The sequence below is a fragment of the Oncorhynchus keta genome, chromosome 13 (assembly GCF_023373465.1).
Source record: "Oncorhynchus keta strain PuntledgeMale-10-30-2019 chromosome 13, Oket_V2, whole genome shotgun sequence".
NCBI classification, from domain to species: Eukaryota; Metazoa; Chordata; class Actinopteri; order Salmoniformes; family Salmonidae; genus Oncorhynchus; species Oncorhynchus keta.
This window is the reverse complement of record NC_068433.1, coordinates 23,487,513-23,510,904: the sequence shown is the minus strand read 5'-3', so window position 1 is coordinate 23,510,904 and position 23,392 is coordinate 23,487,513. Positions and strand designations below refer to the sequence as shown.

General features: G+C 42.0%; 2 protein-coding genes and 1 long non-coding RNA gene across 4 annotated transcripts in view; all 3 read left to right on the top strand.

Annotated features, from left to right (window-relative positions):
- The first annotated feature begins 494 nt into the window (after positions 1-494).
- LOC118392075 (uncharacterized) lies at positions 495-2,725 on the top strand. Its single transcript, XR_004827300.2, has 3 exons — positions 495-1,574; positions 1,843-1,869; positions 2,065-2,725. It is a non-coding gene; the product is annotated as an uncharacterized LOC118392075 (long non-coding RNA).
- A 4,814-nt stretch (positions 2,726-7,539) lies between these two features.
- On the top strand, positions 7,540-22,584 carry LOC118392072 (tyrosine-protein kinase FRK-like). 2 transcript variants are annotated; one of them, XM_052459736.1, is made up of 7 exons: positions 7,603-7,696; positions 10,198-10,415; positions 11,239-11,367; positions 16,850-16,994; positions 18,770-18,922; positions 20,022-20,387; positions 22,147-22,584. In XM_052459736.1, the coding sequence occupies exons 3-7, from the start codon at positions 11,284-11,286 to the stop codon at positions 22,323-22,325; spliced, it is 927 nt and encodes a 308-aa protein (XP_052315696.1). In that variant the 5' UTR covers positions 7,603-7,696; positions 10,198-10,415; positions 11,239-11,283; the 3' UTR covers positions 22,326-22,584. The 2 variants fall into 2 exon arrangements, with proteins under 2 accessions (XP_035639596.1, XP_052315696.1); XM_035783703.2 differs by lacking the exon at positions 10,198-10,415 and having other exon boundaries at positions 7,540-7,696.
- Positions 22,585-23,210: 626 nt separating this feature from the next.
- oxa1l (OXA1L mitochondrial inner membrane protein) overlaps positions 23,211-23,392 on the top strand; it is a 6,818-nt gene continuing 6,636 nt past the window's right edge. Inside the window, exon 1 of the mRNA XM_052459735.1 lies at positions 23,211-23,371. Within this exon, the coding sequence (XP_052315695.1) occupies positions 23,213-23,371 (159 nt within the window). The 5' untranslated portion in view covers positions 23,211-23,212. The remainder of the gene's footprint in view (positions 23,372-23,392) is intronic.

Below are 23,392 nucleotides of genomic sequence, written 5' to 3'. Positions count from 1 at the left end.
GAGGAGGGAGTGAAAGGATGCCAGGTCCGCAGGGAGGCGAGTTTTCCTCCATTTCCGCTCGGCTGCCCGGAGCCCTGTTCTGTGAGCTCGCAATGAGTCGTCGAGCCACGGAGCGGGAGGGGAGGACCGAGCCGGCCTGGAGGATAGGGGACATAGAGAGTCAAAGGATGCAGAAAGGGAGGAGAGGAGGGTTGAGGAGGCAGAATCAGGAGATAGGTTGGAGAAGGTTTGAGCAGAGGGAAGAGATGATAGGATGGAAGAGGAGAGAGTAGCGGGGGAGAGAGAGCGAAGGTTGGGACGGCGCGATACCATCCGAGTAGGGGCAGTGTGGGAAGTGTTGGATGAGAGCGAGAGGGAAAAGGATACAAGGTAGTGGTCGGAGACTTGGAGGGAGTTGCAATGAGGTTAGTGGAAGAACAGCATCTAGTAAAGATGAGGTTGAGCGTATTGCCTGCCTTGTGAGTAGGGGGAAGGTGAGAGGGTGAGGTCAAAAGAGGAGAGGAGTGGAAAGAAGGAGGCAGAGAGGAATGAGTCAAAGGTAGACGTGGGGAGGTTAAAGTCGCCCAGAACTGTGAGAGGTGAGCCGTCCTCAGGAAAGGAGCTTATCAAGGCATCAAGCTCATTGATGAACTCTCCGGGGGACCTGGAGGGCGATAAATGATAAGGATGTTAAGCTTGAAAGGGCTGGTAACTGTGACAGCATGAAATTCAAAGGAGGCGATAGACAGATGGCATACCTTCATAGCACAGAACCATTACCTCATCCAATGGCATAACTCAATTGTCAACTCTAGATACTCCCATCTAAAGTTAAACCCCTTCTTGACCCCTCTCCTGGACAAACTCACTGAGGAGAGTGAGCCTCTATGTCATACACTATCCCAGGATAAGTGCAACACCAGAGAGGACGTACAATGGTTCCAGACACTGCCCTACACCTCCCGCCAATGCCAAAGGAGGGAGTGACTTGCGCACAGACATTGTGGAGACAAGTAATTGGTTCCCCCTTAATCATGCCATCCCTTCAAAAGGTTTAACAGATACATTCACATATGAAGACAATGTTCCATCCTGTCCTCTTCCCTTTCTGATATTCTGCATAGCACCAGGGATATGTGAAAGACAAGCCTGACCTCTCCCCTCTCTGGGCCCCAAGTGACTGAGCCCCAGCTGAGGGAAAAGTGCAACTGCCAACACCATTATCATTAGAAATACATTCTAATAGACACATATATCACATAAACATATTATTCAATACCAGCATTATAACATAATCTTGCAATTTTCCACAACAAGGTGCCATTGAGGTAACTTTGAGTATGATGATCTTGGATCACTATATTATCCAAGTGAAGTAAACCACCTTTTTTTTACCCTGATCGTGTTTGTTCTTTTGTTCCTTAATTCATTCATCCAGGTGACAGGATACAGGGGTTTAGTGTCCTGACCTGACAAGAGGTTGTGTTCTTACCCTGACATTGATCCCGCCATCAACAACCTGGCATCTCACTCTCCAGCTGCTTCCACCACAGGCCCAGTGACATCTGAGAAATGAGTTTTTCTCACTTAAAATTGTAATTACTCTTTATTTCTACATTGGAAATGGATAGGTATTTCAGAAGCCTGCCTACCTTAAGCTTGAGACACATTTCATCCAGCTTCCCGGTAATACTGCATTCCATACATACAGTACATGCCATTTGATTTGCACCCTGATCTGAAATTCCGGGTTTGGCATGACAACGAACACAACAGGAGAGTTGGCTAAACACACAAACCGATCTAGTAGCATGCTAGTCTACCACTGAGTCAAATAGTAAACACTCTTTTTTTCCATCACAGCAACAACTGTTCTGTAATACCCAATTGGTAAGTGTGAAGTACAAAGAGGCCCACATACCAGGTCTCTCTTATAAAAGAGGTCTTCTGACCTCAATGGGAATTTTGCTGGATAAATAAAGGTTAAATACTTGAAAAAACATTGATATATATAATGCTGCTCCATTGTGAATAGAATGACCTCTATTATAATTTCTCTCCCTCTGCGATTCCTTGTTACATCAGAATTCGAACCCTGACCTTTGACCCCGGCCACTCCTCTTCCAGTGCCGGGGGTCAGTACAGACCTGTACTGTGGTTGCAGTCCTGGGGGTCAGTGCTGCTGTCTGTCTCCTGGCTGCCCTGATGGTGGCCTACGGGAGGTACCACTCCTCCAGAGTCAGGGTGCATGCTGACCAAATGACTACCGATGGAATCAAATGACTACCGATGGAAACTGGGACCCTATTATGGCCGTGAGAGTTTATAGCCAGAGCTTCACCTTTGCAGGGGAAGAGAACAAACAAAATATATATTGTTGTTATGTTTCTGTTATTTTGTATTATTTTTTAAAGATTTATCAACAGCTTTGCCAGTTTGTGCTTTGGCAGTGAGATTACAGTACAATACTGAATACAGTGTTACATTAAAATACATCATAAATACAGGCAGTAAAGTAGTAGAGATTCTCTCTCCTGCCTATTCTTCAATCCCTCCATCCCCCAGGCAACCTCATCACCAGCTGACTGACAGAGTGGTGCTGGATCCCATAACAGGAGAGCAGGCATGAGTCTTCCAGCTTGGGACTGTGTCCTGTCTTTTGTCCTGCGTCCTGTTTTGTGTGTTTTTGTGTTTGAATGGTGTAAACTCCCAAATTTGACTAGTAAACATATATATTTTAACTGTATGTGTGGTGGCCTGGGATCCTTAGCATCTGTTTTTGACAATTCTTCAGCCAATGTATTTTTCAGTTGCAGTACCGTTGTACTGGTAATCTGGTCTTCTGTATTGATCACGTCAAATTTCAATTTTATCTTTGTTCTGCTCTCATTTGACTTGTCACTATAGTCAGTGATACTCACTGGTATTCCCCTGAGCTCCCAAGTAATTTTACCAGTCCATCTGCATTTCCATCCTGCAATAATTAGAGCATAGCCATGGGGTTATTGGTTGGACACTCCGCTCCTCATTCACTCAGCCTATTGAGTCCACTGGTCCCACACTGAACTACCCTACACCGTGACCTCTTTCTCCCCTCTCTCTCCAGATGAAATCCTGCGACTAGTGAGGTCTGGCCTCTAGACAACCTGCCCGCTTGACCCCATCTCCTCCTCCCTTCTCCAGACCATCTTTGGAGATGTAAATGCGATGCAGGAGAGCGGAAACTGATTTACAACGATTGTGTTTAATAACCATAAACCACCGTCAACAGAACAATTACAATAAATGGGTCAAACAAAACCCAGTGAATACCAGCAGAAGCACCACAACAAACAATTACGGACAAGGACATGGAAGGAAACAGAGGGTTAAATACACAACATGTAATTGATGGAATTGGAACCAGGTGTGATGGAAGACAAGACAAAACCAATGGAGAATGAAAAGTGGATCGGCGATGGCTAGAAGGTCGGTGACGTCGACCGCCGAACTCCGCCCGAACAAGGAGAGGGACCAACAAGAGAGGGAGCAACAAGTGAAGAACAGGAGACCTTCTCCCATTCTTCACTTCCCTCATCAACTCATACCTTGACCACTGGCTGCATCCCGTCTGACTTCAAACTGGCCCGAGTCGCTCCCGTCCTCAAGAAACCAACACGAATCGTCTGACGTCAAAAACTATAGACCTGTATCCCTTCTTTCATTTCTTTCCAAAACACTTGAGCGTGCTGTCTGATCAACTCTCTCGTTATCTTTCTCAGAACTATCTTTTTGACCCTAAACAGTCAGGATTCAAGACGGGTCACTCAACCGAGACTCTGCTCTTCTGAGCCTAAGCTTACTCTCTCTCCTCTGTTCTCATCCTTATAGATCTACTGTATCCACTTGGATATGACTAAAGAGTTAATCAGGGTGATTTTTCCACAAATACACAGATATTTTCCAAGATCTAATCCATGTTTGTAAACTTCCTATTAAAATATATTGTAATGAGGTATATGTATTTCTTCGGGATATGAATACGTAGTGTGTCCACTTCACCGTCAGACCATTTTATTGGTAAACTGCGCGTAATGTAAAAGTTGTATTTTTTTGTGATCCAACTACATAATCTAGTACACTTATCATAAATCGATTTTAATCCAGAAAGGTTAGAACAATTATCTACATCCTCTATGAGGCTGTGGAAGGATCCAAATTGTGGATTTAAAGAAAACATGAATTATCAGCGTACAATGACAATGTTGTTTTTAAGCCCGGTGTTTCTAGCCCCTTGGTATTATTGTAGGATCTGATTGTAATAGCTAACATTTCTATTGCCATAATAAATAAATATGCAGATGGACAACCTTGTTTACATCCTCCTGACAGGTTAATACGTTCTGAGAAGTGGACATTATTATTAGAGTTATTTTATATATATATATATATATATTTTTAGGGGGTAGATCAGCTTTAATATTGCAGATAGATTGTAGCTACCATCAATGTAATTGTCTACATAATTTCCAATCCCCCATATATTTTTGGGATAAATATATTTATATATATATATATATATACAGTACCAGTCAAAAGTTTGGACACACCTACTCATTCCAGGATTTGTCTTTATTTTTACTATTTTCTACATTGTAGAATAATAGTGAATACACAAACTATGAAATAACACATATGGAATAATGTATTAACCAAAAAAGTGTTAAACAAATGTTATATTTGAGATTCTTCAAAGTAATCACCCATTGCCTTTATGACAGCTTTGCACGCTCTTGAACAGTACCAAAATAAATGATCTAATGACTTTGCCTCTTCGCAGCAAAATCTGCAGAGCTGGGAAGGTTGTATCCCCCATACTGTTGAAGTCAGAAGTTTACATAGAAGTTTACATACACCTTAGCAAACTCAGTTTTCACAATTCCTGACACTTAATCCTAGTAAAAATGTCCTTTCTTAGGTCAGTTAGGATCACCACTTTACTTTAAGAATGTAAAATGTCAGAATAATAGTAGAGAGAATGATTGATTTCAGCTTTTATTTCTTTCATCACATTCCCAGTGGGTCAGAAGTTTACATACACTCAAATAGTATTTGGTAGCATTGCCTTTAAATTGTTTAACTTGGGACAAACATTTTGGGTAGCCTTCCACAAGCTTCCCACAATAAGTTGGGTACATTTTGGCCCATTCCTTCTGACAGAGCTGGTGTAACTGAGTCAGGTTTGTAGGATCCTTGCTCGCACACGCCTTTTCAGTTCTGCCCACAAATGTTCTATGGGATTGTGGTCCGGGCTTTGTGATGGCCACTCCAATACCTTTACTTTCTTGTCCTTAAGCCATTTTACCACAACTTTGGAAGTATGCTTTGGGTCATTGTCCATTTGGAAGACCCATTTGCGACCAAGCTTTAACTTCCTGACTGATGTCTTGAGAGGTTGCTTCAATATATCTACATAATTTTCAGAAGTGCACCAGTCCCTCCTGCAGCAAAGCACTTCCACAACAGGATGCTGTCACCCCCGTGCTTCACGGTTGGAATGGTGTTCTTCGGCTTGCAAGCATCCCCCCTTTTCCTCCAAACATAACGATGGTCATTATGGCCAAACAGTTCTATTTTTGTTTCATCAGACCAGAGGACATTTCTCCAAAAAGTACGATCTTTGTCCCCATGTGCAATTGCAAACCGTAGTCTGGCTTTTTTATGGTAGTTTTGGAGCAGTGGCTTCTTCCTTGCTGAGTGGCCTTTCAGGTTATGTCGATTTAAGACTTGTTTCACTGTGGATATAGATACTTTTGTACCTGTTTCCTCCAGCATCTTCACAAGGTCGTTTGCTGTTGTTCTGGGATTGATTTGCACTTTTCGCACCAAAGTAGGTTAATCTCTAGGAGACAGAAAGCATCTCCTTCCTGAGCGGTATGACAACTGCGTGGTCCCATGGTGTTTATACTTGCGTACTGTTGTTTGTATAGATGAACATGGTACCTTCAGATGTAGTAAATTGCTCCCAAGGATGAACCAGACTTGTGGAGGTCTACAATCTTTTTTCTGAGGTCTTGGCTAACTTCTTTTGATTTTCCCATAATGTCAAGCAAAAAGGCACTGAGCTTGAAGGTAGGCCTTGAAAAACATCCACAGGTACACCTCCAGTTGACTCAAACGATGTCAATTAGCCTATCAGAAGCTTCTAAAGCCATGACATAATTTTCTGGACAACCTTGCCTAATTTCTCTCAACTCAAATCTAGGTGAGGTGCCATGTTTGTTCAAATCAAATTTTATTGGTCACATACACATAGTTAGCAGATGTTATTGCAGGTGTAGTGAAATGGTTGTGGTTCTAGCTGTGCAGTTGTATCTAACAATTCACAACAATACACACATCTAAAAGTAAAAGAATGAAATTAAGAAATATATACTACCGTTCAAAAGTTTGGGGTCACTTAATGTCCTTGTTTTTGAAAGAAAAATCACATTGATCAGAAATGCAGTTTAGGCATTGTTAATGTTGTAAATGACTATTATAGCTGGAAACGGCAGATTTTTAATGGAATATCTACATAGGCGTACAGAGGCCCATTATCAGCAACCATCACTCCTGTGTTCCAATGGCACGTTGTGTTAGCTAATTGAAGTTTATAATTTTAAAAGGATAATTGATCATTAGAAAACCCTTTTGCAATTATGTTAGCACAGCTGAAAACTGTTTTTCGGATTAAAGAAGCAATAAAACTAGCCTTCTTTTAGAGTAGTTCCGTATCTGGAGCATCAGCATTTATGGGTTCGATTACAGGCTCAAAATGGCCAGAGCCAAAGGACTTTCTTCTGAAACTCATCAGTCTATTCTTGTTCTGAGAAATGAAGGCTATTCCATGTGAGAAATTGCCAAGAAACTGAATATCTCGTACAAGCTGTGTGCTACTGCCTTCACAGAACAGAGCAAACTGTCTCTAACCAGAATAGAAAGAGGAGTGGGAGGCCCCTGTGCACAACTGAGCAAGAGGACAAGTACATTGGTGTCTAGTTTGAGAAACAGACACCTCACAAGTCCTCAACTGGCAGCTTCATTAAATAGTACCCGCAAAACACCAGTCTCAACATCAACAGTGAAGAGGCGACTCTGGGATGCTGGCAGAGTTCTAGGCAGAGTTTCAAAGAAAAAGACATATCTCAGACTGGCCATACATTTTGGGCGTCAGGCATTTCGGTATTGCCTCTCCTCTTTCGTGGAAATCGAGGATTTCGAGGAAATGAAACTTAGAGTTGCGTTACCAAAGAGGAGGAGGCGATTCAAGATGGGTAATTTGGCCCAAAATCTGTCCCCATCAGGCGAGGAGTTATGCGTGGTGGTCAATGAGAGTGTCGAATTTGGCCAACATCAAAAAATGATGTATTCTTTGCAACATTAAGCTAATTTGATCGAATATAAGTTTCGTGATGGTTAGGTTGTTACGAATGTTCTGATATAAGCATACACACATGGCATACCGGGAACTTTGAAAAAAAACGATTTAATATTCGAGTTGTGCCTGTTTGTCACACGATATATGCCTTCTCATTGGCTAGAATGGCCCCACGTGATCTCGCCTCCTCTCTCTAATGAAGCGAATCCTAATCCAACTGTTAGACCTGACCATCTCGTCATTATATACATATCTCTGGCATAACTTTAGTATGACATAGTTCTTTCTGTTGGTTGGTCTGGTCAATATTTGTCAAAGGTAAGTGTAATTATGGAGCGATTGGTGAATCTTCAGTTAAATGTATTATTGGGAAACCCTGAATATCCAGTGACATTGTTTGTATTTGTACCTGCAGCCTAAATATGTATCTTACTTTTTGATATTGGATGTATCCAATTTATAGCGATGGTTTACGACTCTGGGTCTGTGTTTGATACTTGACTGGCTTGGAAACTGATCATAGAAGTGTTTTACATTGCCAATGAGCGCTTGAAACACAATTCGCAATGAAAACCTTGCGATTTTAAGGTCGCTGGCATTTAATTTCCTTTTAGGCAAAAACGATGCAAATAACTTATGACAGTGCTCATAGGAAAATGCTATTTCCTGATGAAGTGCAAAATGAAGAGACTGCTTCGAATGTGGCATAAAGTAGTCTTTCCATTTAGAAGTAAACAATTATATTCCATTCGATAGAAGAAAAAAAACGCAGACGTTATGAAATCTATTTAAAAAAATCTTGCCTAGGCCTACTCAAAAGAAAATTAATTCGCCTGTGACCCACCCGAAACAACATAAGGCATATAGATGCAAGCTTTATTGCTCATATATCTCACTGTGTTTACATAACTGAAAGATAAACAACAACAACAACAACAACATCTAAAGTGTCTAGGAGGCACAAAGTGGTTCCTATCATGTAAAAATAGCTTTTCAGAAGTTTCGTTTACATCCGTGACTTTCTGTGTTGTAGCTTTGAAGATAAAATAATGGCTTTATTATCCCCGTTGGGACATTTGGGTTGCGGCACAGAACATACATAAAAGCACAATCAAGCATAGACAAGGACATATACTGACACTAAATACAGATAGAAAAGGTGCAATTAATGAGAGACCAATGATTATTCTGTACACTTTATACACTGTACACGCAGTCAACCATAATGTCACCTGTCGGCCAGCCCGCCTTATTGCCTGTCTCAGTGCCTAGTGAAAGTCTGCACAGGTTTCACATTATGCCTTAAAATAAATGGAGTACAACCTACAAAACAACCTACACATTTTCAAAGTGAAAGAAAAAGTATAGAAACTTAATGAATTAATTGTAAAAAAATATATAAAAAATAAAGATGTGTTCATTGCTTATGTCTTCACACCCCAGAGTTAATACTTGGAAGCACCTTTGGCATCCATTACAGCTGTGAGACCTTTTGAATGAGATTCTAACAACTTTGCACAACTCTTATGACAACCTACAGTACCAATCAAATGTTTGGACACACCTACTGATTCAAGGGTTTTTCTTTGTTTTTACTATTTTATGCATTGTAAAATAATACTTAAGACATCAAAACTATAAAATAACACACATGGAATCATGTAGTAACTAAAAAAGTGTTAAACATATTTTATATTCTTCAGTGCTCACCATTTGCCTTGATGACAGCTTTGCACACGCTTGGCATTTTCTCAACCAGCTTCACCTGGAATGCTTTTCCATCAGTCTTGAAGGAGTTCCCACATATGCTCAGCACTTGTTGGGTGCTTTTCCTTCACTCTGCGGTCAAAGTGATCCCAAACCATCTCAATTGTGTTGAGGTTGGGTGATTGTGGAGGCCAGGTCATTGGATGCAGCACTCCATCACTCTCTTTTTTGGTCATATAGCCCTTACACAGCCTGGAGGTGTGTTGGGTCATTGTCCTGTTGAAAAACAAATGGATGGCAAATCGCTGCAGAATGCTGTGGTAGCGATGCTGGTTAAGTGTGCCTTGAATTCGAAATAAATCACAGACAGTGTCAACAGAAAAGCACCCCCACACCATCACACCTCCTCCTCCATGCTTCACGGTGGGAACCACACATGCAGAGATCATCTGTTCACCTACTCTGCTTCTCACAAAAACATGGTGGTTGGAACCAAACATCTCAAATTTGGACTCATCAGACCAAAGGACAGATTTCCACCGGTCTAATGTCCATTTCTCGTGTTTCTTGGCCCAAGCAAGTCTCATCTTCTTATTGGTGTCCTTTAGTAGTGGTTTATTTGCAGCCATTTGACCATGGGCCTGATTTACACAGTCTCCTCTGAACAGTTGATGTTGAAATGTATCTGTTACTTGAACTCTGTGAAGCTTTTATTTGGGCTGCAATTCTGAGGCAATTCTAATGAGCTTATCCTCTGCAGCAGAGGTAACTCTGGGTCTTCCTTTCCTGTGGTGGTCCTCATGAGAGCCAGTTTCATCATAGCGCTTGATGGTTTTTGCAACTACACTTGAAGAAACTTTCAAAGTTCTTGACATTTTCCGAATTGACTGACCTTCATGTCTAAAAGTAATCATGGACTGCAGTTTCTCTTTGCTTATTTGAGCTGTTCTTGCCATAATATGGACGTGTTCTTTTACCAAATAGGGCTATCTTCTGTATACCACCCCTACCTTGTCACAACACAACTGATTGGCTAAAATGCATTAAGAAGGAAAGCAATTCCACAAATTAACTTTTAACAAGGCACACCTGTTAATTAATATGCATTCCAGGTGACTACCTCATGAAGCTGGTTGAGAGAATACCAAGAGTGTGCAAAGCTGTCATCAAGGCAAAGGGTGGCATCAGATGACCTGGTCTCTACAATCCCCTGGCCTCAACCAAATTGAAATGGTTTGGGATGAGTTGGACTGCAGAGTGAAGGAAAAGCAGCCAACAAGTGCTCAGCATATGTAGGAACTCCTTCAAGACTGTTGGAAAAGTATTCCAGGTGAAGCTGGTTTAGAGAATGCCAAGAGTGTGCAAAGCTGTCCTCAAGGCAAAGGGGGGCTAACTTTGAAGAATCTCAAATATAAAATATATTTTGATTTGTTTAACACTGTTTTTGGTTACTACATGATTCCATATGTTATTTTTTAGTTTTGATGTCTTCACTATTATTCTACAATGTAGAAAATATTAAAAATAAAGAAAAACCCTTGAATGAGCAGATGTGTCCAAACTTTTGACTGGTACTGTATATCTATAGTTTTTGTCAAAATTGCTCAACCTAAATACATTTGATAAATAAAGGTTAAATAAAAAAATGTATAAAAGATATTCAAACCATGTCATTGATTTTCAAGCAGATTTAAATCAGGGCTGAGACTGGACCTTTTCAGGAACACTCATCACCTATTGGAAAGCCATTCTGGTGTTTCTTTGGCATGTGTGTTTCCCACAAAAAAATACAACTCTATCCCAGGGTTACATTTTTATACTGAAAAAAATATAAAAGCAACATGTAAAGTGTTGGTCCCATGTTACATGATCTGAAATTAAACAACCCAGAAATGTTCCATATGCACAAAAAGCTTATTTCTCTTAAATGTTGTGCTCAAATTGGTTTACATCCCTGTTAGTGAGCATTTCTCCTTTGCCAAGAGAATCCATCCACGTGACAGGTGTGGCATATCAAGAAGCTAATTAAACAGAATTATGATTACACAAATTTCTGCAGGCCCACCCTCCAACGAATTTAGTGTAAAGCTACTGATCTATATCAGCTGCCCGGATACATCATTTGCGTTTCCTTTGTTGTCTTCAACCTTCAGGTTTGGAATCTATTCACTAATTCCAGGCAGAGAGGAGAAGAGTGAATGATGCCAATGTCTGGAGAATTGTCCCTGTTCCTGACCTTGAGTGGGGCGTTGGGGATAGCGGCGGCCATGCTGTTTAATCTGGTAAGAAGAAGAGGCAGAGAGCAAACAGGAGAGAAAGGTAGACAAAGGAGAACAGGATGATGTTAGAGTGCCTATAGAAAGCCTACACCCCCTTTTGGATTTCTTCACATTTGAACGTTACAAAGTACTTCATTTAGGTAACAGTTCGCCCCCCCTGAGTCAATACATGTTAGAAACACCTTCGGCAGCGATTACAGCTGTGAGTTTTCTTGGTTAAGTCTCATAAGAGCATTGCACATCTGTATTGTGCAATATTTGCCCATTATTTAGTTTAGGAGACAAAACTGAACGATAAATTATGCCGATGCTGTCTGGCTATGTGTGTCTTTGCTATAAAGGATCTCAGTTGCAATGTGTAAGGGACTCTCAGAGAATTCATTTATAGTTTCCTCCAGACGTGACGCTTGGCATTCAAGCCAAAGAGTTCAATCTTGTTTTCATCAGACCAGAGAATCTTGTTTCTCATGGTCTGAGAGTCCTTTAGGTGCCTTTTGGGAAAACTCCAAGCGGGCTGTCATGTACCTTTTTTTACTGAGGAGTGGCTTCCTGATTGGCCTGATTGGTGGAGTGCTGCAGAGATGGTTGTCTTTCTGGTAGGTTCTCCTATCTCCACAGAGGAACTCTGTCACAGTGACCATCGGGTTATTGGGCACTTCCCTGACCAAGGCCCTTCTCCTCCGATTGCTCAGTTTGGCCAGGCGGCCAGCTCTAGGAAGAGTCTTGGTGGTTCCAAACTGATGGAGGCCACTGTGTTCTTGGGGACCTTCAATGCTGCAGAAATTTTTGGTACCCTTCCCCAGACCTGTGCTTCAACACAATCCAGTCTCGGAGCTCTACGGACAATTCCTTCAACCTTATGGCTTGGTTTTTGTTCTGACATGCACTGTCAACTGTGGGACCTTGTATAGAGAAGTGTGTGCCTTTCTAAATCAATTGAATTTACCATAGGTGGACTCCAATCAAGTTGTAGAAACATCTCAAGGATGATCAATCGAGTCTCTTAGCAAAGGGTCTGAATACTTATGTAAATAAGGTATTTCAGTTTTTGTTTGTAATATATTTGAAAAATATATATACAAACCTGTTTTCGCTTTGTCGTTATGGGGTATTGTGTGTAGATGTATTTCATCCATTTTAGAATAAGGCTGTAACGTAAAAAAAAATAAAGTGGAAAAATGGAAGGGATCTGAATACTTTCCAATGTTTTGGCAATAGTGGCAACCACCAAGAAACCATGCCAATAGAGCACCTACTGCATTCATTTAGACGTGATGGCAGTAGCTTAGTTCCGTCATGAGGAAATCCCTTTTTTTCATTTCAATCCCCAGCTCCCTCCCCGCTTCGCACATTTTGTTTGTGTATGCTGCCACCTGCTGTGCAGTAGTGTGTGGAATATCAGAAGTTCACTCAGGCCCCCCTTTCAGCATTGGGGAACATGCCCCCTCTGCCGACTCCTCGCTCCCCCCACAGTTTGGGAACCACTGTGGTATACAAGATATACAAAAATCAAAAGGAATGGGGAAAGGAAAAAACATAGTACCCCAAACTAACCCTACACACACACACACACACACACACACACACACACACACACACACACACACACACACACACACACACACACACATACACATACACATACACATACACACACACACACATATATGTATATATATATATCTCAAAAATGAAGTTTTTGCTGTAATTGAGGTATTTTGCGTAGATTGAGGGGGATATTTAGAATATATATATATACACACGCACACACACACAGTGGGGGAGAACAAGTATTTGATACACTGACGATTTTGCAGGTTGTCCTACTTACAAAGGATGTAGAGGTCTGTCATTTTTTATCATAGGTACACTTCAACTGTGAGAGACGGAATCTAAAACAAAAATCCAGAAAATCACATTGTATGATTTTTAAGTACTGCAGCAGGGATTTTGGCCCACTCCTCCATACAGTGTGTGTGTATATATATCACTATTTCAAAAATCTATATTAATGAAAACACCACCGCATTCCACTACTTTGACCCTAACTGATCCTACACCAGGCCGACAGTCTGGGAGGTCGGGACTCTTTTGTTCAACACACCTTGTAACTCTTCTCCAGTAAGACCTTGTACACCCAAGTACTTCTCTGCAGCTGCCACCACAATACCTATCTTCTGTGACTTACGCTCCATTCCTGTGGTACAGTTGATAACCATGGCAATGAATGCTATGAAGCCAACCTTACTGAAGCACAAATTCGTATCACTCTGTATTGGCCTAGGCCAACTACTCACCCTTGAACCATCATCCTCTGTCTTCACTGCCTCCTCATACAACACCTGTTCTACTTTGACCCTGACAACCTCAACCTGTCTCTCTCGCACGGGATACTTTTGATCCACAGCAACATGGGCACCCCCACAATTGACACACACTGTTTTTTTCCCACCAATACTACACATTATTTTGTTCCATGCCCTGCTGCACACTTCTCACATCTTGGAATCTCCCTCCTACAAGCTGCTGCAACATGACCATAAGCTTGGCATCTGAAACGGCTTAATGGGTTCGGAATAAAATCTCTCAAGGGATAACTGACATATCCTAACATGACTTTGTCAGGTAAAGACTCTGCTTCAAAACTCAAAAGGGCAGACAGTGTATTCTTAGTTTCACCACACTCGCAACCGGGCTGGCGTCACATACATTGGGAATCTTCCATTTCAATTCCTCCACCTCGACACTTAACGCCACCTCAGTAATCACTCCTTTCAAAGGCATTCTGCTCCGGAGAGAAAATGAAGTCGCAGGTATTGTTCCGAGGCACGTGACGCGAAGTACCCAGTTTCTTTTCTACACAGCCTGAGTCTACATATGGGACAGCCAAAAGGCATGGGTCGACTTTCTCCAAAAATGTCACTCCCACTGGTCCAGAATCATCCTTTGCATGACCATCGGGGCGAGGCTCGGACTCCGAGATCTTCATCGTCACTCTCGTCTGGTTCAATTTATGAGACATTAGAGACAGCTAGAGTACTGTTTGTGCTTGGCGCCATTATTCCTCAACACATATCTTCACTCGGCTCTTCTCCTTCTTCCTTACAGTCCATTACCACATCTGTCCGTTCACAACGCTCATGCCACACCTGCATCCACGGTATTGCTTACAAAACGCACACTGATGGCCCTTCTCCAATACCCAACTTCTGTTCCTTAACCCAATTTATTAGTCTGGCTATCTCTGGCCTCTCGATGCTCGCAAAATGTGGGCTACTCTGCCCCCTTCATTCGCTACACTTCCCTGTGTCTCCTGTCATCCTATGAAAAGATCATGGCTAGAAGGGATCCAGCTTTTGCCAAATTAACATCAGATTTGACTTTTCGTAGCAGGATAGGAGAATTAACATAGCAGGTTAGGAGAATTAGGTTAAGGTTAGGGTTAGCGAAAATGCAATTTTTAAAAACTTTTGACGTTAATTTGACAAAAGCTGGATCCGTTCTAGCCATGATCCTATAACACATATCTGTGCAATGTTCAAATCAAATGTTATTTGTCACATACCCATGGTTAGCAGATGTTAATGCGAGTGTAGCGAAATGCTTGTGCTTCTAGTTCCGACCATGCAGTAATATCTAACAAGTAATCTAACCTAACAATTTCACAACAACTGCCTTATACACACAAGTGTAAAGGAATGAATAAGAATATGTACATAAAAATACATGAATGAGCGATGGCCGAGCGGCATAGGCAAGATTGAGTAGATGGTATAGAGTACAGTATATACATATGAGATGAGTAATGTAGGGTATGTAAACATTATATCAAATTTTTCCATTATTAAAGTGGCTAGAGATGAGTCCGTATGTTGGCAGCAGCCACTCAATGTTAGTGATGGCTGTTTAACAGTCTGATAGCCTTGAGAAAGAATCTGTTTTTTAGTCTCTCGGTCCCCGCTTTGATGCACCTGTACTGACCTCGCCTTCTGGATGATAGCGGGGTGAACAGGCAGTGGCTCGGGTGGTTGTTGTCCTTGATGATCTTTATGGCCTTCCTGTGACAACGGGTGGTGTAGGTGTCCTGGAGGGCAAGTAGTTTGCCCCCAGTGATGCGTTGTGCAGACCTCACTACCTTCTGGAGAGCCTTACGGTTGTGTGCAGAGCAGTTGCCGTACCAGGCGGTGATACAGCCCGACAGGATGCTCTCGATTGTGCATCTGAAAAAGTTTGAGTGTTTTTGGTGACAAACCAAATTTCTTCAGCCTCCTGAGGTTGAAGAGGCGCTGCTGCGCCTTCTTCACCACGCTGTCTGTGTGGTTGGACCATTTCAGTTTGTCCGTGATGTGTACGCCAAGGAACTTAACTTTCCACCTTTTCCACTACTGTCCCGTCGATGTGGATAGGGGGCTGCTCCATCTGCTGTTTCCTGAAGTCCACAATCATCTCCTTTGTTTTGTTGACATTGAGTGTGAGGTTGTTTACCTGACACCACACTCCGAGGGCCCCTCACCTCCTCCCTGTAGGCCGTCTCGTCGTTGTTGGTAATCAAGCCTACCACTGTAGTGTCGTCTGCAAACTTGATGATTGAGTTGGAGGCTTGCATGGCCACGCAGTCATGGGTGAACAGGGAGTACAGGAGAGGGCTGAGAACGCACCCTTGGAGGGAATAATTACATTCTTACTGTAGGTGATTCCTCTGAAAAGTTATTGTGGTCAACAGACAGGGAAAAATGAATATACCAAAAACAATAGTGTTTCAAACACACCTACAGTGCTTGGACCTGTAATGGCCCCTGCAAGTTTTAGTTTAATTTCCTTGTTCTGTAAATAATCTGTGCAAGGGGCCTCCCAAGTGGCGTAGCGCAGTGTTGCGGCATCACTACAGGCTGGGGTTCTATCCCAGTCCCATAGGGCGGAGCACAATTGGTCCAGCATCGTCCAGTTTAGAGGAGGGTTTGGCCGGGGGGCTTTACTTGGCTCATCGAGCTCTAGCAGCTTCTTGTGGCGGGCCGGGCGCCTGCAAGCTGACCTCAGTCATCAGTTGAACTGAGTTTCGTCTGACACATTGGTTCAGCTGGCTTCTGGGGAAAGCAGGCGGGTGTTAAGAAGTGCGGCTTGGCGGGTCATGTTTTAGAGGACGCATGACTCGACCGTCGACTCTCCCGAGCCCTTTGGGGAGTTGCAGTGATGAGACAAGTAGTAATCCCGAAATTGGGGAGAAAAAATACACCTTTATTTTATTTTATTTTTTTATGTGCATGTCTTGGCATGTTTTTATTTGTTTATATTTTGGGAGGAAGCAGCCTTGAGATTTTGAATTTAAACCCACATTAAACATAATTCCACTGAAACTATGATTTGAGAATATTGAAGTTGATATTTCACTACGTGGGCCTTTAATAATGAGGTTGGTATACTGATGGAACCTACAGATGACAGGTTACAGTCTGGTTTTGCATGCCTTTCTTGTCTCCCTTCACAGATTAGGGAGACTGTCTCTGCGGACCCATGGAAGATTAACCACAGCTCTATAAAACTGGTGAGGTGCCTGGGCGAAGGTTCCTTTGGAGTGGTCTATGAAGGGCTCTATAACAACACTTCAGTTGCAGTGAAGACCCTTAGAACTGGTAAACACCTGGGACAAGTTTTTCCAAAAATCTGCATAAGAATGATCTAGATTCTGTAATTATCCTCTATTTGTCAATCCAGGATCCGATCAATCAGATATTTTTGCCAGATTTTCGGGAAAAGGATGGGATGGGATCCTTCTGATCCAGATACCACAATATCATGTTTCTACTTCTACACTGTCATAGAGAAACAGAGATGAGTAAACTACATAAAAACCCAACATTTAAAGACCCCCTTCAGCTATTTTTGGACTTTTCTCATTGAAAAACAATATCCCAAGTATAAATACAGTGATGTACACACACTTGAGGGTAAAAAAATTATGTTTGGAGAATTAGTATTATTATTTTTAGACACAACTGCCAAATTCAAGGAGTTGGTCTGATTGGTCCACTGTTGTGTCATCGACATCCCTCCCTCCTTCCAGGAACAGAGGCGTGCTTGAGGCGACACTACAGACCCGAGTTTGATCCCGGGATCGGGAGTCCCATAGGGCAACACACAATTGGCCCAGCGTCTTCCGGGTTAGTTGAGGGTTTGGCCGGGGGGCCTTTACAATTAGGCCATCATTGTAAATAAGAATTTGCTCTTAACTGACTTGCCTAGTTGAATTTAAAAAACTATTCTAAGATTTAATACAATCTGATTGCCAAAATACGATTAGAAAAGTTTTTAAAAACCGAGCCCAGGTATCTTTGCTATCTGACTTGTGGACGGGTAAAGCTTGCATGTCAAAATATCAATCCCTAGTTAGTACAATTGTTATTTTGCTAATATTTATCAGTAATACTCTATAATTCTACTGTACATTAAGGTGGCATGGCTATATTGCATTTTGTTTGTATTTGCAGACATGCAGCTGTACACAGATTTTGCCATCGCTTAGGCAATGTTAATTTGCTATCCGAGTGACGCAAACATTAGTCAATGTGGGGCCCCTGCATAATCCGGCCATGATTACCACAATTTTGAGATAGCTGGTTAGCCTAATGTAACACCTACAGCAGTGATTCCCAAATATTTTCACTCAGGCCTGCTCCCCCTCCCTCTCGAGCGCCAGGCTGCCCTTCATTACGCACACCTGTCACCATCATAACGCTCATCAGCGCTCATTGGACTCACCTGGACTCCTTCCCTTTGTTGATTGCCCCCTCTATAACGGTCTGCTTCCCAGTTTGTTTCCTGTGTCTGCATTAATGTCGTTATGTGTTCATGTCCACACGCTGTCCTATTCCATGTCCGTCGATATTAAATGTGCACTCCCTGTACCTGCTTCTCGTCTCTACCAGCGTCGACCCTTACACAGTCCCCCCTCTTCATCACCGGGAAACATCCCCCGCGTGCTATGTCTATTTCTATGGATACAAGCACTGTCCATGACGACAAAAAACTGGCCACACCCCTCTTGTTGGCAGAGAAAAGGTTTAAAGCAGGTTTAAACCTTATTTCCTGCAATTCTATACATTTTCCCATGTCTTATGTGTGTTCATGTGATATCTGAGTGACTCAAACATTACAACAAAGTCAATGGGCTAGAAATGGTGAGCTGTCATGGGCTAGTTGATCTGGACATTTCTGACAAGTTATAAATGGCTCTCTAAGGTCTGCAATGACTGACGAGAGGAAAACTGCTGATGCACTACTAATTTCAAAATTGCACCTTGTGTTTTCTACTATTACAGCTTTCAATCGTAAGTTGAATGCCCGAGTTCCTTAAAAAAAAATCTACAAAATAAATAAACAACCTTCTTTCCCTCATTTCCTCTCATAGGCACCATGGACCCTCGGGACTTCCTAAAAGAGGCCCAGATCATGAAGACTATGGAGCATCCTAACCTCATCCAGCTCTTGGCTGTCTGCACTGAAGAACCCATCTACATCATCACTGAGCTAATGAAGAACGGCAGTCTGCTGGATTACCTGAGTAAGAGTACACTGTCGTATATGAATCAGCCAAGCCCTGCAGGACACGCCCAGGAGTTTTTCCTAATTATATGACATAGTATCCCATCAGAAAAATCTAAGGTTTGTAGTCTATAACTTTCTATCAAATCAAATTTCATTTGCCGAATACAACCTTACCGTTAATTGCTGACTTATTAGTCCTTAGCCAACAATGCAGTTCAAGGAATAGAGTTAAGAAAATATTTACTAAATAAAGTAAAACATTTAATAAAAAGTAACACAATAAAATAACGATGCTATATTTTATTTAACAAGGCAAGTCAGTTAAGAACAAATTATTATTTACAATGACGGCCTACTCCGGCCAAACCCAGACGGCGCTGGGCCAATTGTGCGCTGCCCTATGGGACTCCCAATCACGGCCGGATGTGATACAGCCTGGATTCGAACCAGGTACTATAGTGACGCCTCTTGCACTGAGATGCAGTGCCTTAGACCGCTGCACCACTCGGGAGCCCAGGGGGTACCGGTACCGCGTCAATGTGCGGGGGTACAGGTTAGTTGAGGTAATTTCTACATGTAGGTAGGGGTAAAGTGACTATGCATAGATAAGAAACAGCGAGTAGCAGCAGTGTGAAAACAAAGAACAAAGGGGAGGGGCAATGTAAATAGTCCGGGTGGCCGTTTGATTAATTGTTCAGCAGTCTTATGGTTTGGGAGTAGAAGCTGTTAAGGAACCTTTTGGATGTAGACTTGGCACTCCGGTACCGCTTGCCGTGCGGTAGCAGAGAGAACTGGGCGACTGGTGTCTTTGACAATTTTATGGACCTTCCTCTGACACCGCCTGGTATAGAGGTCCTGGATGCTATGTTATAGTGATCAGGTCACATGGCCAGTAAAACTCCTGCCGTTACTTTAAACCTCTCTCAAATATGGTACACAAACAATAGGACATTTTCAAGTGTAGAACTTTTCAAACATTTTTATGTACCAACAGTTAAAATATGAGCTTTCATACTTCCACTGATTCCTTTCCAATTTTGAATGTGAAAATTCTACCCATCATGTCATTTTATCATATCATCATTGTGCCCTGTGCCCTGTTCCCTGTTCCACAGAGGTCAGGGTTGGAAGGCTACGTTTAAATGACCAGATTGAGATGGCAGCCCAAGTGGCTTCTGGGATGGCTTATCTGGAGATGAAGAAATACATCCACAGGGACCTGGCAGCCAGGAATGTGCTGGTTGGCGAGAACAACGTCTACAAGGTGGCTGACTTTGGCCTTGCCAGGGTCTTACAAGCCCCACAAATGCCTTGGAATCAGACCAACCTGTATTATATACCTGTAGGGAAAGCGATATTCCCTTTGAGATGGACGGCTCCTGAGGCCATCGCCAACGAGAAGTTCACCATCAAGTGTGACGTGTGGTCCTTCGGAATCTTGCTATATGAGATCATGACCTTTGGGCAGATGCCCTATTCAAGTAAGACTTTCATATTTACGATTTCAACTCCACATCTCTAGTCAAGAGTATACACTGGGTATACCAAACATTAGGAACACCTTCCTAATATTGAGTTTAACCTGTCTCCTCCCGTTCATCTATTGTAAAAACAATTTGTTGCTAAATCCAGAGAATTTACAGGCCATGTAAAACAAACTGTTGGTCACTAAATCTGTCTAGAAGGACCACGTGAAAATGGTTGGCTGGTATGCCCTCACACATCTGAGCGGTCGGCAGTGAATGCTCTCACTGTAACGGTTTTCTTCTGGTGAAAGAGAGGCGGACCAAAATGCAGGGTGGTGGTTATTCATGTTTTTAATAAAGACGACTATACATGAACAGACTAAACAAAACAAGAAAAGTGAAAACCTAAACAGTCCTATCTGGTGCAAACGCAGAGACAGGAACAATCACCCACAAAACCCAACACAAAACAGGCTACCTAAATATGGTTCCCAATCAGAGACAATGACTAACACCTGCCTCTGATTGAGAACCATATCAGGCCAAACATAGAAATAGACAAACCAGACACACAACATAGAATGCCCACCCAGCTCACGTCCTGACCAACACTAAAACAAGGAAAACACTTACGAACGATGGACAGAACGTGACACTCACCCGCTATGTACTTGTAACGGATTGGTTTGGTTCTGCCCACCACAGTGCTGTCCGGTCAGAACATGATGTTGAGGCCCATACTGAACACAGACACTGCTGTTTCCATTTGAAGATGTTACATGATCGTGGAAATCCGAATGACTTGGAATCTCATTGTTGTGGTTCTATAAGACAAAGAGATGAACGCATGTAAGCAGTATTAGTTCAAGGTTATAACTATGCAATGTACATGTATGTACATGAACATGTCTAATAAAGGGCTGTAAACACAGCATCAATATAAACATAAACTTAAACATTCACCTCTTGGAGAGAGCGAGAGAAACCAATTACTTGGATTGACAAAGGGTCAATATTTAGAGCACCCTCTCTCTCCAGCCTTGTGTGAGAATTTGCCAGGCTGAGACCTTATGAGATCTGCCCTGGCGCCACAGGTTGGTAAATTACTCTGTGCATGAGCAAGCTCCAAGAACTCTCTGGGATGACTCTAGAAGCTCACGCATGGCAGCTCAATAAAACCCCTTAATATGGTAAGCCATCCCAGAAGCCACTTGGGTTGCCATCTCAATCTGGTCATATAAGCGTAGCCTTCTATGGAAAATGCTGTGGGAGCGTATGCATGTGAAAGACTATGTTTACCAATACAACAAGTAAACCACTTCTGCAAAAGTACTTGTGCAACCAATGCAATAACACTTCTGGCAGTACGGAATAATACCTCATACAGTAAACAAAAGGCAAAGCAGTATTGGCAACTCTAAACATTAAAGAATAGGAACAGCCATAAAGTAGAACATATGTCTGAAAGTTATCAAAGTAACAGTAAGTAATTAGTGATCTATTATTACACTGCATGTAAAAACCCCAATAAACCCCCCATGCAACTTCCATTTCGATACGCGCACAACATTCAGACATTCGTGGTACTGTCGACAATAAAAAGTCATCCGAAACATGCGTGTTCTCCATTCAGACCACAAAAAACTCTGACCTGAATGGGCGGGTGCAGTTTCTATCTACTCTTTTTACGCTGCGCTACATTCCCCAGGTTTGATTGTTTTACTGTCTGAGATCAGTTGCATTACACTGTAACTAGTTCATCTTGTTGTTTCAGACATGAACGACTCCCAGGTGAAATGGTTGGTTCCCAATGGGTACAGGATGCCTTACCCTGTTGACCACTACTGTTCCCAAGACATGTACAATATCATGTTGGACTGCTGGAAGGAGAATAAAAATGACAGGCCCACTTTCAACGCTCTGATAATGAGTCTGAGGAACGTTAGAGGTTGAAGATTTATGTAGTCACTCTTGAGTATCGATTAAATAGCAGTAATTAAATGTTAGTCTTGTTTCTCAGCTCTGTCATCTCTTTTTGAGAGTCTGGAATGTTCCTTAGTGTTGTGTGTTACTGAAGACTATCTTAAAGTGCTACCATGACCACATTGCTGATTTTACTGACTGCGCTGGGAAGGGATAAAAGTTGATGTAATCTCTGCTGTCTTCAGACATTGTGTGTGCTTCCAAATTAAACCTTTTCTTTCTGCCTTTACACCATTGTCCAATTGCATCATTTCATCTTTGATTCTACACATAAGAATAAGACAATTCCAAACACTAGTAGTACAGTATACTAACTAGCCTAGAATCTGGCCACACTGAATATCTCTCAATTTCACTATTACTCCACCTCAGTGTAGATTCCAGATTATGCTTGAAACAAAATGTCAAAGTAGTAAATAATCAGGTTATCTTCCCTGGTCCTTTATAGGTAACACTACCCTTTATAAGGGTTTATAAGTAAGGGTCATAGTTTATAACAATGAAAGATGTCAATCCTAACCTTATACAACACAGGACCATTACAGATTAAAAACTGTCTTGATAATAGTTTTTTTGACAGATGATAGAAAACAAAGTCATGTAGCCTCTTGGGTTCTGATGGGCTACCACAGTTGAAATAAGCACATGCTGCATTTATAAGTTATATTCTCAAGAATCAATGGGTACATTTCATTAATGTACAAGTCCAAAAATGGATGTATCTACTGCTGATTGCCCCTTTAACAGTAAGATTCATATCGGCCTACATAGGTTTTGTGTGAATAAAATATACGTTTAATAGCTAGTTTTAATTTATATTAAAATGCGTTTAAGGATAACACGAACTTGTTAAGACCATGTACGCTTTCCGTACAAACTTTTTTTTTTTTACTAACAATTCCAACATGGCTGCGATCAGGAGTGGAGTGACTCCGGGTTGTCTAACGAGATGTTTTTTAAGACAAAGTGGAATATCAAGTGCAGGCAACCCTTCATTTACAGAGAGATGGAACCAGGTTTGACTTGTGCTCTTGAAT

Excerpts from the sequence above, each read along its gene's own strand:
- LOC118392072 (XM_035783703.2), top strand. The coding sequence starts at position 11,284 with ATGATGCCAATGTCTGGAGAATTGTCCCTGTTCCTGACCTTGAGTGGG. Across the intron at positions 11,368-16,849 it reads CGGCCATGCTGTTTAATCTG|ATTAGGGAGACTGTCTCTGC; the intron begins GTAAGAAGAAGA and ends CTCCCTTCACAG. Across the intron at positions 20,388-22,146 it reads TGGGCAGATGCCCTATTCAA|ACATGAACGACTCCCAGGTG; the intron begins GTAAGACTTTCA and ends TTGTTGTTTCAG.